This window comes from Camelina sativa, chromosome 7 (assembly GCF_030686135.1).
Source record: "Camelina sativa cultivar CO46 ecotype springtype chromosome 7, ASM3068613v1".
In the NCBI taxonomy this organism is placed as follows: domain Eukaryota; kingdom Viridiplantae; phylum Streptophyta; class Magnoliopsida; order Brassicales; family Brassicaceae; genus Camelina; species Camelina sativa.
The window spans coordinates 27,803,871-27,819,509 of NC_141886.1; the positions used below are offsets into that span (position 1 = coordinate 27,803,871).

Here is a 15,639-nt window from a genome sequence, read left to right on the forward strand (position 1 = left end):
CTTATACAAGTTTTTTTACTATTTTATTTTAGCAGATAATTAAATAAACAAGAGAAAATGGTAAAGTCAAAAAGCCATTTAAGGCACTAGTAACTATCAGTCCATATCTTCTTCTTTTTTCCCCACAAGTCATTAACCCAAATTAACTGTAATTAATGCTCCTTGTGATAAATTACAAACATAACTCCATTTTAACTCCATGTGATCAATTGTATCCTCAAACCCCAATTTATAACATTAGTTTATGGGGTTAATTTAACTCTCAAACGGTCAAACCAATGTATTTGTATACTCCTTTAACACAATGTGTTAATCGGATGACCTAGTTACATAGAACAAATGAGTGAAGTTGGTAACATAAACTATGTAAACTTTGACTTCAAATCCATTGTCAAATTGGTAAGCTCGAACACAACGTTAATTTTCTTGTAATTAAATTACTTCATATCTGGAAACATCAGTCAGTGGCTTTAGTTACACTGACCGAAGATAAGATAAGATAAGTGATTCGACGAAACTCAAATGCGGTTTTGCAGCCTTGCAGGTGGTTTGGGTTTGGCATATGCCATATGGTGCCGTCCATGCCATCACCAAAAAAAAAAAAAAGTGTCAATGAAGGAAAAATAAACATTACGCTTTAGATCTTTGGTGGGCTTACACATAAAGCCCAATATAAGGTATTCTGGTAAGAACAAAAAGATCCAAAACATCATCGAAAATTGGGTTGTTGAACAACGTTGAGAAACCAAAGGAACTAATGTCATATCAAACAATTCAACATATACTCGACTTTTTTTGTACATTGTTATGAATCATAGCAACTTTTGTTATCTAGTTTTCAATTCAATAAGAATTGGCTTGTACTAACAATATCATAGTAAAACTTCACTCTAGATTCTAGAACCTTTGTTTATGGCTGGCAACATATGGCAAAATTAGGAGGAATATGACATAGATATGCTGTATGTGTTTGTTTATAGTTTTACAAGAGAGCCAAAAAAAAAAAAAAAAAAGCAAATGATCAATCAAGGTCTAAAAAATCTATTGAACTCTATAAATATCTAAGATCATTGATTGGACCGACGCAGAAACATTTTCAGTATATTTTTGTCCAAAATCGAATAATTTGGGACATAGTAGAGAAAAATGCAAAAAAAAAAAAAAAAAAACAAACAAACCTACTTGGAAACGATCATTACTTGTTGACCACCAGTTCCAGTGGCTGTTGATAGCTTCGACCCTACTATTTCTGTTTTCATTCCTTCGTGTGGCCCTTATTTTTCCTTCCTCATGTTTAAAGTTTTCACTACTAAAACTAGCCTATCGTACTATACCCTGTTTTTGTTCAACAAATGATAAAAACTAACGTGGAATTGATTACGATTTTACCAAAAAAAAGACAGACATTTTTATTTCCATGGACGAGATTACACGAACTCGAACATTCTACAAATTTGACAAAAAGAAAGAAACAGCTCTTACAAGTTACAACAACAAGTCGTTTGGTCTAATGTAGTTTCTCATTAATTCGTCACTGGGTCCATAGACTCTGACCCTAAGGGCATCGGAGAAGAATTTTGGATGGTCTTATAGTAAAAATATTATAAAAATAATGTAAGATTATTAGTTTAGATCTTTTGTTAAGAAGTTTAACAAAATTGGTTATTGGGAGAACATGTTTAAGATCATAAGATTTAATAATATAATAATCTTAAATATATTACAATTTTAATAACTTTAAAAAATAACATTTAAATTGCAAACTTAAAAAACTTAGGGGAATTGTCATAAATACCACTAAAATAGGTTTTTATTCCAAAAATACCACAATTTAGTTTTTTTTCCAAAAATACCACTAAAATGTAATTTTTTCCAAAAATACCACATAATTGAATTAAATTTCTAATACTAAAAACTAATTCCTAAATTCTAAATACTAAACTTTACCCCTAAAACTATACCCTAAAACTAAATGTGTCAACCCAAACCTAAAAAAAAAAATTCTACATCCTTAAAAATCAACTTTTTGTGTTTATGGTAATTTTGGAAAAAAAACTTTTGTGGTAGTTTTGGAAAAAAAAACTAAAAAGTGGTATTTTTGGAAAAAAACTTTTTTAGTGGTATTTAAAAGAATTTTTCAAAAACTTATACTAAAATTCAAAATACAATACCAAATTTTTATGAAACAAAAAAACATTAAAGATATAAATAAAAAAATACAAACAAAACTTCCTCCAAACAAATAAATGTTTTCTCCTTTACAAAAAATTGTATCCATTCACGAGTTGCCACGTCACCCAAAAATTGTCCCAAAATCAGTTTTACATCAAAAATCAACAACATGTTTTTCAAGACACTGTTCTCTATATTTTTTATTTTAAAAAGGCTTAGAACACCTCTCCATGCACATAGCCAAAGTTCGTTTCTAATCTATCATTTTCTTTTTGTCCATCTATTGACTTTTCACTTATGAAACATATTTTTTAAAAATGCATTAATTTGAGTCAGGCTTTTTTTTTTTTTTTTCTGAATCACCGAACCTTACCTACATGATGCATGTAATAATCGTACATGCATATAAATATAGATTCATGTTTACCATCTTTTAATTACTACCACATAAGTGATAAGTCATCTACTCACGAAAACGATTTCTACTGATTGACTTTTCACTTTTTTTTTTTAATTTTTTTTTATTTATGAAAATACTACTAGTTAAATAGTTCATGGATTTTACCACTTTTAAGAAGTTAAAAGATATGTATTTTTGATTTTTTTTTCTTTTTACAATACAATATGTACTTCATATCAAATACTAAATCTTAACAAATAGAACTGATTAAACCCAAAGATGACAGATAAATCACATTTGATAATTTTAACAATGGCAAAAATCTACAAACTATTCAAAAAAGTGTTATAATCAACAAATACCATTCCAAATGATGGTTTTCTCATAATTGATTCTTAAAATCTATAGATCTGATTGCTGACTTAATAAAACTGTAATAATTATGGTAAAAATTATAGAAAAATAAAGAGTAGTAAATGGTTAAAAATAAGAGATAACCGTAAAAGACTGTAAATTTTATGAAAAAAAAAGAATGGTATACACATCTACCATTCAAACCCATGATTATATCAACTCAATTTTGTTTGCTACCTTAAGTTTAAGTTGTGGCCATGAGAAGGGGAGAAATCAAATAAACGGGAGAGAGAGCGAGCATACTAGTATTGCATATATATATATAAATCTCTACTCGCAGTATTCTGCAAAAAAAATTTATCATATTTCTCTGCTCCTTGTCTATCTCTCTCTATCTCGCAGGCTCCGTCTTCTCTCTGAGATAGTTTTTGAGTCAAAAATATCTCAATCATCTTCTTTACTTCGATATTTCCTAAACCCTTCATCTCTCTATCTCTCCCCCCCCCCTCCCCCCCTTCAATAGCAAGGGGAATTTGGGTTTGGTGAGAAAGATGCGAACTTTGAAACTGATCGTTTGAGAAGAAAAACATGCGAATTCTGTGTGATGCTTGTGAGAGCGCCGCCGCAATTGTCTTTTGCGCCGCCGACGAAGCTGCTCTCTGTTGCTCCTGCGACGAAAAAGTAACCATCTTTATCTGAAAAAGCCATTTTTCTTCTTCTTCTTCTTCTTCTTCTTTTTAGTTTAACACTTTTGTATCTCAACCAATGCTGATAAAGTTGGATAATTTTTGAGGCAATTTCTAGTTGCAGTGCTAAATTTGTGGATTTTGAGGTTATCGTTGTAACTCGAAGCTGTCCCATAAAAGTGTAGTACCAATTTCTTTATCAAAAGCAGGCGTGTGTTTTTGATTGTTTAGTGATGATCATGTACTGATTTTAGCTTAGTCAGAATTTGAACTTTGCTTATAGCATTGTCTCTGGTGATACACTTTTACAGTCACTCTATTGCAGCTGTAAGAGCTCTGATTAGTTTTGTTTTGAGGAGAATGGTGATAAGTATAGGAAGTGATGATGATGACATTTAAGAAAGAAACATTTTTGTTCGTGTGTTTAGGTTCATAAGTGCAACAAGCTTGCTAGTCGACATGTACGTGTAGGCTTAGCTGATCCAAGCAATGCCCCACGCTGTGACATATGCGAAAATGCACCTGGTATGAATGAATGAATATGATTCCTTTGTCTTTCTTTGGTGTATAGAACAAAGGAAAAGTTCGGTTTTTTTACATGTTTTTGTGTTAACTCGATGAGCAGCATTCTTTTACTGTGAGATAGATGGTAGTTCCCTTTGTCTACAATGTGACATGGTTGTACATGTTGGTGGGAAGAGAACACACAGGCGTTTTCTATTGCTGAGACAGAGGATTGAGGTTTGAATCTTGAGACTAGTTCTTAGGATCTTGAAGCATTCTTGATTTTGTGATATTGATTCTGCTTTACAATGTTTGTGTCTTGTAGTTCCCAGGCGATAAGCCTAATCATGCCGACCAATTGGGATTACGTTGTCAAAAGGGTTCTTCTGGTCGCGATCAAGAATCAAATGGAAATGGTGATCATGATCACAATATGATTGATCTCAACTCCAACCCTCAAAGAGTACACGAGCCTGGATCGAATCACCAAGTACGTGTATCTTTATCTTGATGAACGTAATATTGTTGCCTCAATTTTTCTACAGTTCTCTTAAACTGTTTTGTTTGTTTCAAGGAGGAGGGTATTGATGTAGATAACGCAAACAATCATGAGCCTGAACAGTGATCATAGATACACAAGATCAAGTAAGAAACCTATGCAAGAACACTATCTTTATAGAGAAATCTCTCTTTTGGTTTTGAAGAAATCAGCTTAAATGGCTTAGTGTAAACCAATAAGATGTTTTCTGGATTTCTTCTCTTTTGCGAAATGGTCAATTAGATAGTAGCAAAGCTTGGAAGAGATTCTTGTGTAACGACGAATCTTCAGAGTTAAATCTCAAATAAAAACTATGAAAAAGCCATTAAAGAAGATGACTTCTTGGCTCAGTTTAAGTGATCACCGTGAGCCATTGCTATTATCATCTTCTTCTTCTCTCTCTCTCTCTCTCTCTGCCTATTTTTGTTAACTCTGAGCTCACTCTGTTTTTGGATTTTTTTTTCTTATAAAAAGATGAGATGAGAGTCACTCATGACCTTGAAATGCAATCTCTCATTATTCAAGTTTCAATATTGTGTTTTGATGTTTCTTGCTCCATTTTTCTTGGATACAAACCTAGGATTCATCATTAACATAATGCTTGGTCTTTTGTAATGTCATTTTCTTGTATTAGATGATGTGATTTTTCAGCTGAGAGAGGATAACGTACCATTATAACAGTTTCATAACTAGTAATGCCAGAGTTTGAATGTCTTTATAACAATGGTTAAAACAGACGTAACTCAATTATTGGTAGTAACGAGTACAAAGATAGTAGAAACGATCATATATTAAAAAACTAGTCTCAGATGATAGATAACAGACGAGTTGACTTTTGTACCGCTTATAATGAAGAAGAGTATAATGATAACTCAAAACACCAGAATCAAGCTCTCAAGTTTATGAGTTTTGATCTATGGAACCATTATTACAAATAGCTTAATAGGTGTAGCCTTTTACAAACATTCCCTCCTTGGCTTCCTCGGACTCGCCTTCTCCTGTGTATTTCCCGAGCTGAGCCGACGAATTGGCTTTGGCTCTGGCCAAGAGAGTGTCCTGAGCTGCCTTCACGTTCTCTAATCTGCCTCCCCATGTCTTCAAGCAAGTGTTCTGCAAGGCACGTGCGTAAGAGAAGGACACATGCCATGGGTTTGGTGCCTGGTTCATGGCATTTAAGTTCAAGGTCGCCTCCAATTCAGACTGTCCACCAGACAAGAACTGCATACAATATAGGTAATATCAAATCTCTGTTTCAATTCTAAAGCATACAGTAGTTTCTTCAGCTGCAAAAATTTGACAGTAAAAGAGAAAACTTGCCATAATTCCAGGGACAGCAGGAGGGATTCTGTTGCGGAGAAGCTTGAGAGTGTAGGAAGCAACCTGCTCGGGAGTAGCTCTGTCTTTGGCCTCAGCTCCTGGAGTAACCATGCTCGGCTTCAGGAGAATACCTTCGAACATGACGTTGTTCTGAGCCAGGTAGAAGAAAACCTCAGCCCAGACCTTCTCTGCAACATCATATGTCCTGTCAATGTTGTGTTCTCCATCCAACATAATCTCTGGCTCCACAATTGGCACCAGACCGCTGTCCTGCAGAACACAAACTCAAAACGCATAAGTATATTCAATACAGTGTTAATGTACATGAAAAAGAGCGGTGCGATTAGAGTTATATATAGTACCTGAGAAATAGCAGCGTAACGGGCAAGTCCCCAAGCTGCTTCTTTAACAGCCAAAGCAGAGGGTCCATTTGGAATGCTCACAACAGTACGCCTAATCATACAGATGAGGAGAGTTCAATCAAAAACACCATTTTGGTAAATTGATTCTGCAATGAGAGTATATATAAACGTACCATTTGGCGAAACGAGCACCTTGTTGGTAGTAAGCAGCGGTGCGAGAGGCTAACCCGTCGAGTCCTTGGCACCAGGACTCGTCGTTAGACCCAGTAAGTGGCACCAAACCCTGTTTATAATATATACAAACTCATCATTATCCACTTTCATAAGTAACAACACTCATAGTCATAGATTACACCACATTAAAACTGAACCCAACCTGAACCGAATCTCAACCGGACTAAAGATTTCACAAACCGAAGAATAGACCAAACCAAAACAAACTAAAGTCTAACCCGGTTAAGATATATCAGACCTACTAAACCTAAAGATGGCATAAACCTAGCTAGGTTTTACTAGTACAACAACAATACAATGTACATATACATACCTTGTCGACTTTGATGCCAGGGACGATGTTCTGCTCGACGAGAACATCAACCATTTTCTTGCCGTCGGTGGTGGATTGGTAAAGAGTCTCCTCGAAGAGGATAGCACCGGAGATGTACTGTCCCAGTCCAGGAGCCGACACAAGCAACGTCCTGTAAGCTTGACGGTTAGCCTCCGTGTTCTCTAGCCCAATCGACGCCAAACGCTTCCCGCAAGTCGCGTTTGACTCGTCCATCGCCAAAATCCCGCGTCCCGGAGACGCGATTGTTGTCTGCACACCAGTTTTTTTTTTAAAAAATATTTAAATCATCCACAAATGAAGTTATTAAATGATTTGTTTTTATTTTGGATTAATTAAGAATAATTACAGCAGTTTTGACGAGCTCGTCGGCGTAAGAAGAAGCGGCACGGATGGTGAGAGAGGAAGGTGTGACGTTGCTACGGATAGCTGAGACGGAGGAAGGTTGACGGAGGAGGATACTCTGTCCTTTCACCCAATCAGATTTGACCGGTGACGCTTTGAGCATAGTCGCAGTGCTTGACGCCATTGTTGTTGCTTTGCTACTATCTTCTTCTACAGAGAGAGCTTAATAATAACGCTCTCAACACACACAGCACACTAGTACAGGCAATCGTGCGTTTCAGTGGTTTAATATATAGAGAGACTGAAGAGACATAAACAAAAGATTGGATAATTGAGGTTCTCGTGAGCCGGCTGACGAGGATTTGCCACGTGGACGATAATATCTTTGAATGACAAAAACAAAATTAACAAAAAGATGACTTTATATAAACCATATGATAAAAAAAACTTATCAGACTACGTGTTTATAAAATTAAACCAAGCAGAAGCTAAATCTAAAATTTCCCAAAATTTTAGATTTATTGGCTTCTATGTAATAATTTTTGACAAAATCTAAGACTAAACCAAGCAGAAGCTAAATCTAAAATTTCCCAAAATTTTAGATCTATTGGCTTCTATGTAATAAAATTTTGACAAATTTATTGGTGACTATATATATATTTGAACATTGATTACTTGACAGTTTGTCCAAAAAAAAAAAAAATTACTTGACATTGTTGTAAAAGTAAGAAAGATGGTTGGTGTTTCTTTTCTTCTTATTCTCGTTAACTCACAGAACAAGTACATTATATAGTAGAAGGCAACGCCTAAACCTAAACCGAATAGGTTATGGCCGATGAGCCTTACACATGGCCGATGAGCCTTACACAATAGGATAAGTAATGGGCCAGTTATGGAAGTTCACTCCAAGTGTTTTACAACACTCCCCCTTGGATGACATAACTGTGCCGATGCTAAGGGATCAGTACAATACGCTTGGGGGTGCTGCCTCATTAAAACCTTACCAGGAAAACCCAGTGGAACAAAACCATGGTGAAGGAAAAAGAGTACAACACGCATTGCTCCCCCTGTTCTAAGCATCACTGAAAGTCTTTAAGCCTCCGCATTCCAATCTGATGCATGAGCTTCTTGAATGTTGATGCCGGTAAAGATTTGGTGAAGAGATCGGCTGAGTTGTCGCAAGACTGAACTTGTACCACTTGAACTTCTCCGACCTTCTGTAATTCGTGTGTGAAGAAGAACTTGGGTAATATATGCTTCGTCCGATCTCCCTTAATGTAGCCTTCCTGAAGCTGTGCGATGCAAGCCGTATTGTCTTCATAAATCACGGTTGGTTCCTTATCATCGACCATACCGCAGTCTGGCCTGATATGTTGAGTCATCGACCTCAACCACACGCACTCTCGACTAGTTTCATGCATTGCTAAAATCTCTGCATGGTTAGATGATGTGGCCGCAATAGTCTGCTTCATAGAACGCCAAGAAATTGTTGTACCACCGTGCGTAAATACATAGCCAGTTTGAGACCTAGCATTATGTGGATCAGACAGATAACCTGCATCAGCAAAACCAACTAAACCTTCTTTGTTATGGTTAGTATAAAATAAACTCAAATCTGTCGTCCCTTGTAGGTAACGCAATACATGTTTAATACCGTTCCAGTGCCTTTGGGTTGGACAAGAGCTAAATCTTGCTAGGAGGTTCACAGCAAAACAAATGTCTGGTCTAGTGTGGCTAGCCAAGAACATTAACGCTCCCATTGCACTGAGGTATGACACTTCAGGACTGAGAACTTCTTCATCGTCCTTCTTTGGACCAAACGGATCTTCATCCAAATCAAGGCTCCTTACAACCATTGGGCTAGTCAATGGGTGAGCTTGGTCCATATTAAACCTCTTGAGTACCTTTTCAGTATATGCCATTTGATGCACAAGGATCCCATTATCTATGTACTCAAGCTGCAATCCCAAACAAAATTTTGTCTTGCCTAGGTCTTTCATCTCAAATTCTTTCTTTAAATATTCGACTGTTTGGGCGATTTCCCCAGAGGTTCCTAGGATATTTAAATCATCCACATATACTGCTATTATCACATACCCTTTGTTTGCAAACTTCTTTATAAATATACATGAATTGATGGGATCATTCTTATAGCCCTCTTTGGTTAGGTACTCACTTAATCTATTTTACCACGTAAGCCCACTTTGTTTTAGTCCATAAAGAGATTTGTTTAGCCTTATGCAGTATTGTTCTCGAGAACCGCTCTTATCCTTGAGCTCAATACCTTCTGATAATCTCATATATATTTCATTATCCAGTGGACCATATAGATATGCGGTCACTACATCCATTAGCCGCAAATCAAGTTTTTCTCTTATAGCCAGATTTAGCAAATATCTAAAAGTCGTTGCATCCATCACAGGGGAGTATGTCTCCTCATAATCTATTCCTGGTCTTTGAGAGAATCCTTGTGCCACAAGTCGCCTTATATCTCACGATTTCATTATTCTCATTTCTCTTTCTTACAAAAACCCACTTATGTCCAACTGGCTTTATATCGAATGGTGTCCTTAAGATAGGACCAAACACATTCCTCTTCTTTAAAGAGTTTAACTCCACGTCAATAGCTTCTTTCCATTTTAACCAATCTTTACTTTGAGTGCACTCTAATATAGACGTGGGTTCATGATCCTCATTTATCTCAAGTGCTATCTTATACGCAATTACTTCATCAATGTCGACATCTTTACGGTTCCATTTTATTCCAGACATGATATAATTGATTGAGATCTCATTATTATCAATACCATCAGGTCCTTGAGGTTCAGCGTCCCAAACCTCATTTGGTACCTTAGGATTTGCCGCGACCATGTCTATAATTTCCTTAACCTCGGTTTGATTTGCACCTTTCTTAGATTTCCGAGGGTTCTTATCTTTGGAACCTAATGGTCTACCACGTTTCAAACGGGCCTTAGACTCTGTAACAACTTGATTATTGTGCTCCTTCTGAACATCAATACATACTGGTGCATTACAAGCTGGTATGTACGATTTTGCTTTTGCAAATGTATAATTTTCTGGACCTCTGCATCACATGCTAGAGTCCGAGGATCTTGCCAATTTAAGGATGTCTGATTCCATGATATTTTCTTAACCAGCTTGTTATTCTCTCCCCCCAACATAGGAAATTCAGATTCAACAAAGTGACAATCTGCGTATCTGGCCTTAAATAAATCACCGCCGGTGTTCAAGAAAGCGGTCTAGGCGGCCGCCTAGGCGCTAGGCGCTCAGCAGACGCCTAGATGACCGCCTAACCCGCTTAAAATTACATACATTTTGTTTTAATATTTATTTTTGATTTTTAAATTACATATAATTAAATTATTATGTTTTATATCTATATATGTAATTATAAACATTTATATGTTGTTAATATAACTTAAATAAATGTTTTTTCTTACCATTGTTTATAATTTATAATTTTTTTTATTTTTATAACATATATTTTAATATAATTATATATATATAATGTTTTATGTTGTAAACGCCTAAATCGCCTAAAAACCGTCTAGGCCCCGACTAAGCGTTCTAGGCGCTAGGCGTTGGGTCACCGCCCAAATACCGCCTAGCGCTTTCTTGAACAATTCACCGATAGTTGGCTCAAGATACTTAATAATGGTGGGAGAATCATATCCAACATATATTCCCATCCTCCTCTGAGGTCCCATCTTAGTTCTCTGCCACGGGATGTTCCACACTTACCCTCATGGACATACAATAATCATTAAACGTTTGGGATGTAAATTCACCAGCATTGTCTAGACGTATAGTCTTAAGTGGAAAATCTGGAAAGTGGGCTCGCAGACGTATAATCTGGGTTAGCAATCTAGCAAACGCAAGGTTTCTAGTTGACAATAAGCAAACATGCGACCATCTGGTAGATGCATCTATCATGACCATAAAATATCTAAACGTCCCACAAGGTGGGTGTATTGGTCCACATATATCTCCTGGATTCTTTCCAGAAAGTTTAAAGTCTCTTTATTTACTTTGGCTGGTGATGGCCGTATAATAAGTTTCCCTTGTGCACATGCTACACGAGTGAGATGTTTAGGGATAACTTTCCTCTCTTTAAGGGTGTGCCCATTTGAATTCATTATAAGCTTACTCATCATGTTCGAACCCGGATGGCCAAGCCGGTCATGTCATAAAGTGAATTGTTCATTGAACATCTTATTCATTGCCAAGTTAGCTTCTATCATATCAATCTTAGCATGGTAAAGACCAGTCACTAGTGCAGGTATAACCTCTAGGACCTTTTTTATGTCCTTGGGTGATTTCTGTAATATATAGAAACTCTTTGTTTCCTTCACCCTTTGTCTCAACATGGAAACCATTCAAACAAATGTCTTTAAAACTCAATAAACTTCTCTTTGAGCTGGGTGAATACAAGGCATCACTTATTTCAAGATGTGTGCCATTAGGTAGCAAAATATTAGCCTGGCCGTAACCTTCAATTAGGCTTGCTATACTCGCAATTGTACTAACATTGGCATTTTTCATAATGAGATTATTAAAATATCTCTTATCCTTCTAAATTGTGTGGCTGGATCCACTATCCACCACAAGTATGTTCTTGTCCTCATCCATTTCTAATATAGACAAGAATTTATATTTTAAACTTTTAAAGTAATATATTGAAGGAAATAAATAATTTGAATTTAAACCAAAATAATTATCCAAAACAATAATCCAATCAAATGCAAAACATAAACCACAAAATTAAATCAAAACAACATTTGAGTTTAATTATCCTCTCCTAAACAATCAGATGTTTCATAATCCAATATGTCATCCTTCTCATGGTCGAAATCACCTTCACCATCGAGATGAACCAAATTAGCTTCTGGATTTTTCTGTAGATTATCTTGATAGAGATCAACAAGGTGCTTAGAGGTTCTGCAAGTCTTTATCCAATGGTTCTCCATACCACATCTATGACAAGTGGACTTGGTCTTATGTTGCGGTTTAAATTGCCCAAGGCCTCTACCCCGACCACGGCCGAAGCCGAATCGGTTTCCATGGCCTTGGCCACCAAAATTGTGTCCTTGATAGGTCCCACGATCAGGACCACCACGTCCACCTCCTCTACGGCCACAGCCATACTTGTCCCTATGGACATAGTTAGACTCCTTAGTCTCTTTCGGCTCTTTAGGCTCTTGGGGGTTTTTCTTTGCCATGTCCACCTTCTGAGCTTCTGGTAATGGAGTAGTACCAGGAGGTCTCAATGCACTATTCATCATCAATAGCTCATTGTTCTGCTCAGCTTGCAGCAAACAAGAGATAAGGTCTGCGTATGTATTAAACCCCTTTTTCACGATATTGTTGTTGAAGCAGTATGTTATTGGAGTGAAAGGTAGAGAATGTCTTCTCTAGCAGATCCTTCTCAGTAACCTCTGTACCACATAACCTTAGGATTAAGACTATCTTAAATAGCTCTAAGTTATACTCGTCCATGGATTTGTAGTCCTGGATTCTTAGGTTTTTCCAATCAAATTGAGCCTTTGGTAGGAGCACCGTCTTTTGGTGAACATATCTGCCTTTCAGCTCTGTCCAAAGGTCAAGAGGATCTTCAACAGTGAGGTACTGGTTCTTGAGACTCTCAGCAGGGTAGTGGCGTATATGCATTATTGCCTTGTACTTATCTTTTTCTGCACATCCTCAATGCATTCGCATAAATCTTTTGATTTCAGATGGATCTTAGTGTCCAAAGCCCATTGCAAGTAATTGTCTCCAGAAGGATTAAGGGCAGCATATAAGAGGTTGTTCAGCTTAGCCATCTGCATAATTCAGAATATACAACCGATCATTAGCATGCGATATATGAGACTGAACCATGCAATCAATATTAGTCCATGCGGTATATGAGACGAACCATGTCAATCACTTAGGGTCATGCGGTATATGAGACCGATCCATGCCACAATATTACACTCAAAATTTTGTGGTTTAGTATGCTTGCAAAGACAACAATCCTAGATAGATTATTTTCTAGTATGCAAAGTTTTTCTTTTACCAAAATTTCCTTTTCCTTAAATTTTCCTTTTTCTTAAATTAGGATTAGGACAAAGTTTTAGGAAAGTATTTCTTAAACCTTTAAGATAATGATTATAATTAATTTAGAAGTCATCCAAGTTTATTTTCATGCAAACACATAATAATTTCCGATTTTAAAATTTTAGTTTTTAGAGTTTGATTAAACAAACAATCTTAATCGGTTTTAATCCTTAGAACAATCAGTTTAAATTTTCTTCTATGATTCTCGAAATTTAATAGTTTAGTTCTAGGGTTCTTATGCAACAAACAAAAATCAAACAACCCTAAACTTTTAATCTTAAGTAATTCGGATTTTAAGGTTTAGATCTAAGGATTCATGCAATCAATTCTCAAACAATCAAACAATCATAATCAGATTTTAGTCATAGCATAAACAGTTTAATTGCAACCAATCTAAACAACCTATAACAACCGATTTTTAAAGTTTTAAAGTTATAGGGTTTAGGATTTTGAAACTTATGAACTTGTTTGTTTGATTGTTTACTTGTAGTTTTAGGGTTCCAATAAATTAAGGGATCAAGTCGATTTATGGGTTCTAAGGAGGTTTGATTTTATTTACCTTCCACCGTTTGGAGGTTGACTGGATTTGAACTGGGAGCTAAAGACCTCGGTTGTACCTTGAGTTGATCCATGAACCACGAACCTCGAATCAGGATAAGAACAAAGCTTGATCACAAGTACATTATATAGTAGAAGGCAAAGCCTAAACCTCAACCGAATAGGTTATGGCCGATGGGCCTTACACAATAGGATAAGTAATGGGCCGGTTATGGAAGTCCACTCCAATTATTTTACAACAGACATAAATATTTTCATGTATGGTAGCTTAATCGACGAGACTGAGTTCCACATGTTTCACTAGAGAAATCGACAAATTTCTTGCAAAACTCACACCTAGAGAAGAGAACCATAAATAACAAAATTTACAATGAGAGATGGGATGAGTTTGTGAGGTGTTGATGAGTTCCAAGCAATGTTTTTAAAACCGGACCGGTAACTGAACCGGGAAAGCTTCTGGGTCATGAGTTAATACGGTTCGACCGGGGTTAACCGGGTTCAATTGATTTTGATGATATTTTTATAAATAATAAGGAACGATATGCTTTCTATTTTTTTTCAATGATTACAACTATGATATAATTGGTTACACCAAATAAAATACTTCAATAATCGTATTTTTTTTTTAAATAATAAACTTAAAGTGTAACAAACTAACCATTACCAAAAAAATATTTTAGTAATCATTCTCTTCTATTACGTACACTAGAGAAAAAAATGAACACAAAATTGATTACCAAAACATGCACTGATCAAACATCTTTTATTATAAAAATAATTGGTTTAAATAAAATTATCTTAATTTTGAAGATTTGTGGTGTGAGTTGCAGAGAACTCAAACTAAAAGAAAAAAACTAGTATGAAAAGTAAAAAGTTCAATTACGGGAATTTTTATTTTAAGAAATCCTACTACTGCTAAATATAAAACTAGAAAGATAATTAATTGCACTCTTTTTTACAAAAAAAAAGTTAGAACCCGGTTTTATCCGGTTTAATGGTTCACCAGTTTTTGGATTTTTGGCAGATTGATATGGTGTTTTTACCGGTTCAATTTTCTTTGGGTTTTGATATTAATCTAACTCGGGTATGCTGCCGGTTCGCGGGTTAACATGGTTCGACCGCCGGTCCGGTCCGGTCCGGTTTTGAAAACATTGGTTCCAAGTGGTTTTAAAGGCTGAGGTTATGTTTTGGAGATTATCATCATTCATCAGAGATATATTGTCAAGTCTACGTCAACGATCCATGGGCTGCCAAATCAGCTCCCGTCCCTAGTTATCGTGCCACGTGGAAAAGAAACGTAGCAGCCAGCAGGTTTACTTGTTTGGGCTTCTTAAACGTTGGGCCTTGACCAGATAAGTGAATTTGTATTCTGTAACGCTATACTAAAAAGCTCATTCGTTCTTTTAAACAAAGCCCATAGTATATCTTACATTACAATACAAACAGTTGTTGCGTACAGTTTGAGACTTTACAAAGTAGGGTCAAGTGTGACTCGATGCATAATAAGATTTTCTTGTCCTCTGTCTCCAACATGAAAACAACACTTGGACGACTTGTTTTACAGTCACACATTGCCTTATCAATTTCCCCACTTTATTTTGGTCTTCTTTGCTTTTGGACCGTCAAATTTTGGTTCACTTTGAGACAAAGGACCGAATTCAATAATTGTGGTTTGATCTCAATTTGGTTAACCGGTTTACAAGTAAAAGAATGATGAGACG

The 15,639-nt window shown here is 36.1% G+C and overlaps 2 protein-coding genes and 1 pseudogene across 5 annotated transcripts; 1 reads left to right on the top strand and 2 right to left on the bottom strand.

Annotated features, from left to right (window-relative positions):
* Nucleotides 1–3,158: 3,158 nt before the first annotated feature.
* LOC104702674 (B-box zinc finger protein 18) lies at nucleotides 3,159–5,017 on the top strand. Of its 4 annotated transcripts, none has more exons than XM_010418572.2 (5): nucleotides 3,159–3,607; nucleotides 4,041–4,137; nucleotides 4,238–4,353; nucleotides 4,442–4,606; nucleotides 4,691–5,017. In XM_010418572.2, exons 1-5 carry the CDS (start codon nucleotides 3,515–3,517, stop codon nucleotides 4,739–4,741), a joined length of 522 nt encoding a protein of 173 aa, XP_010416874.1. In that variant the 5' UTR covers nucleotides 3,159–3,514; the 3' UTR covers nucleotides 4,742–5,017. The 4 variants fall into 4 exon arrangements, with proteins under 4 accessions (XP_010416874.1, XP_010416875.1, XP_010416876.1 ...); XM_010418573.3 differs by having other exon boundaries at nucleotides 3,167–3,607; nucleotides 4,694–5,017; XM_010418574.2 differs by having other exon boundaries at nucleotides 3,167–3,607; nucleotides 4,259–4,353.
* A 409-nt stretch (nucleotides 5,018–5,426) lies between these two features.
* Nucleotides 5,427–7,679, bottom strand: LOC104702675 (fructose-bisphosphate aldolase 1, chloroplastic). Its single transcript, XM_010418575.2, has 6 exons — nucleotides 7,248–7,679; nucleotides 6,881–7,150; nucleotides 6,507–6,616; nucleotides 6,334–6,424; nucleotides 5,972–6,241; nucleotides 5,427–5,872 (listed from the first exon to the last, which is right to left on the bottom strand). Exons 1-6 carry the CDS (start codon nucleotides 7,425–7,427, stop codon nucleotides 5,594–5,596), a joined length of 1,200 nt encoding a protein of 399 aa, XP_010416877.2. The 5' UTR covers nucleotides 7,428–7,679; the 3' UTR covers nucleotides 5,427–5,593.
* Nucleotides 7,680–8,322: 643 nt separating this feature from the next.
* On the bottom strand, nucleotides 8,323–9,140 carry LOC147941781 (secreted RxLR effector protein 161 pseudogene; annotated as a pseudogene).
* Nucleotides 9,141–15,639: the final 6,499 nt, after the last annotated feature.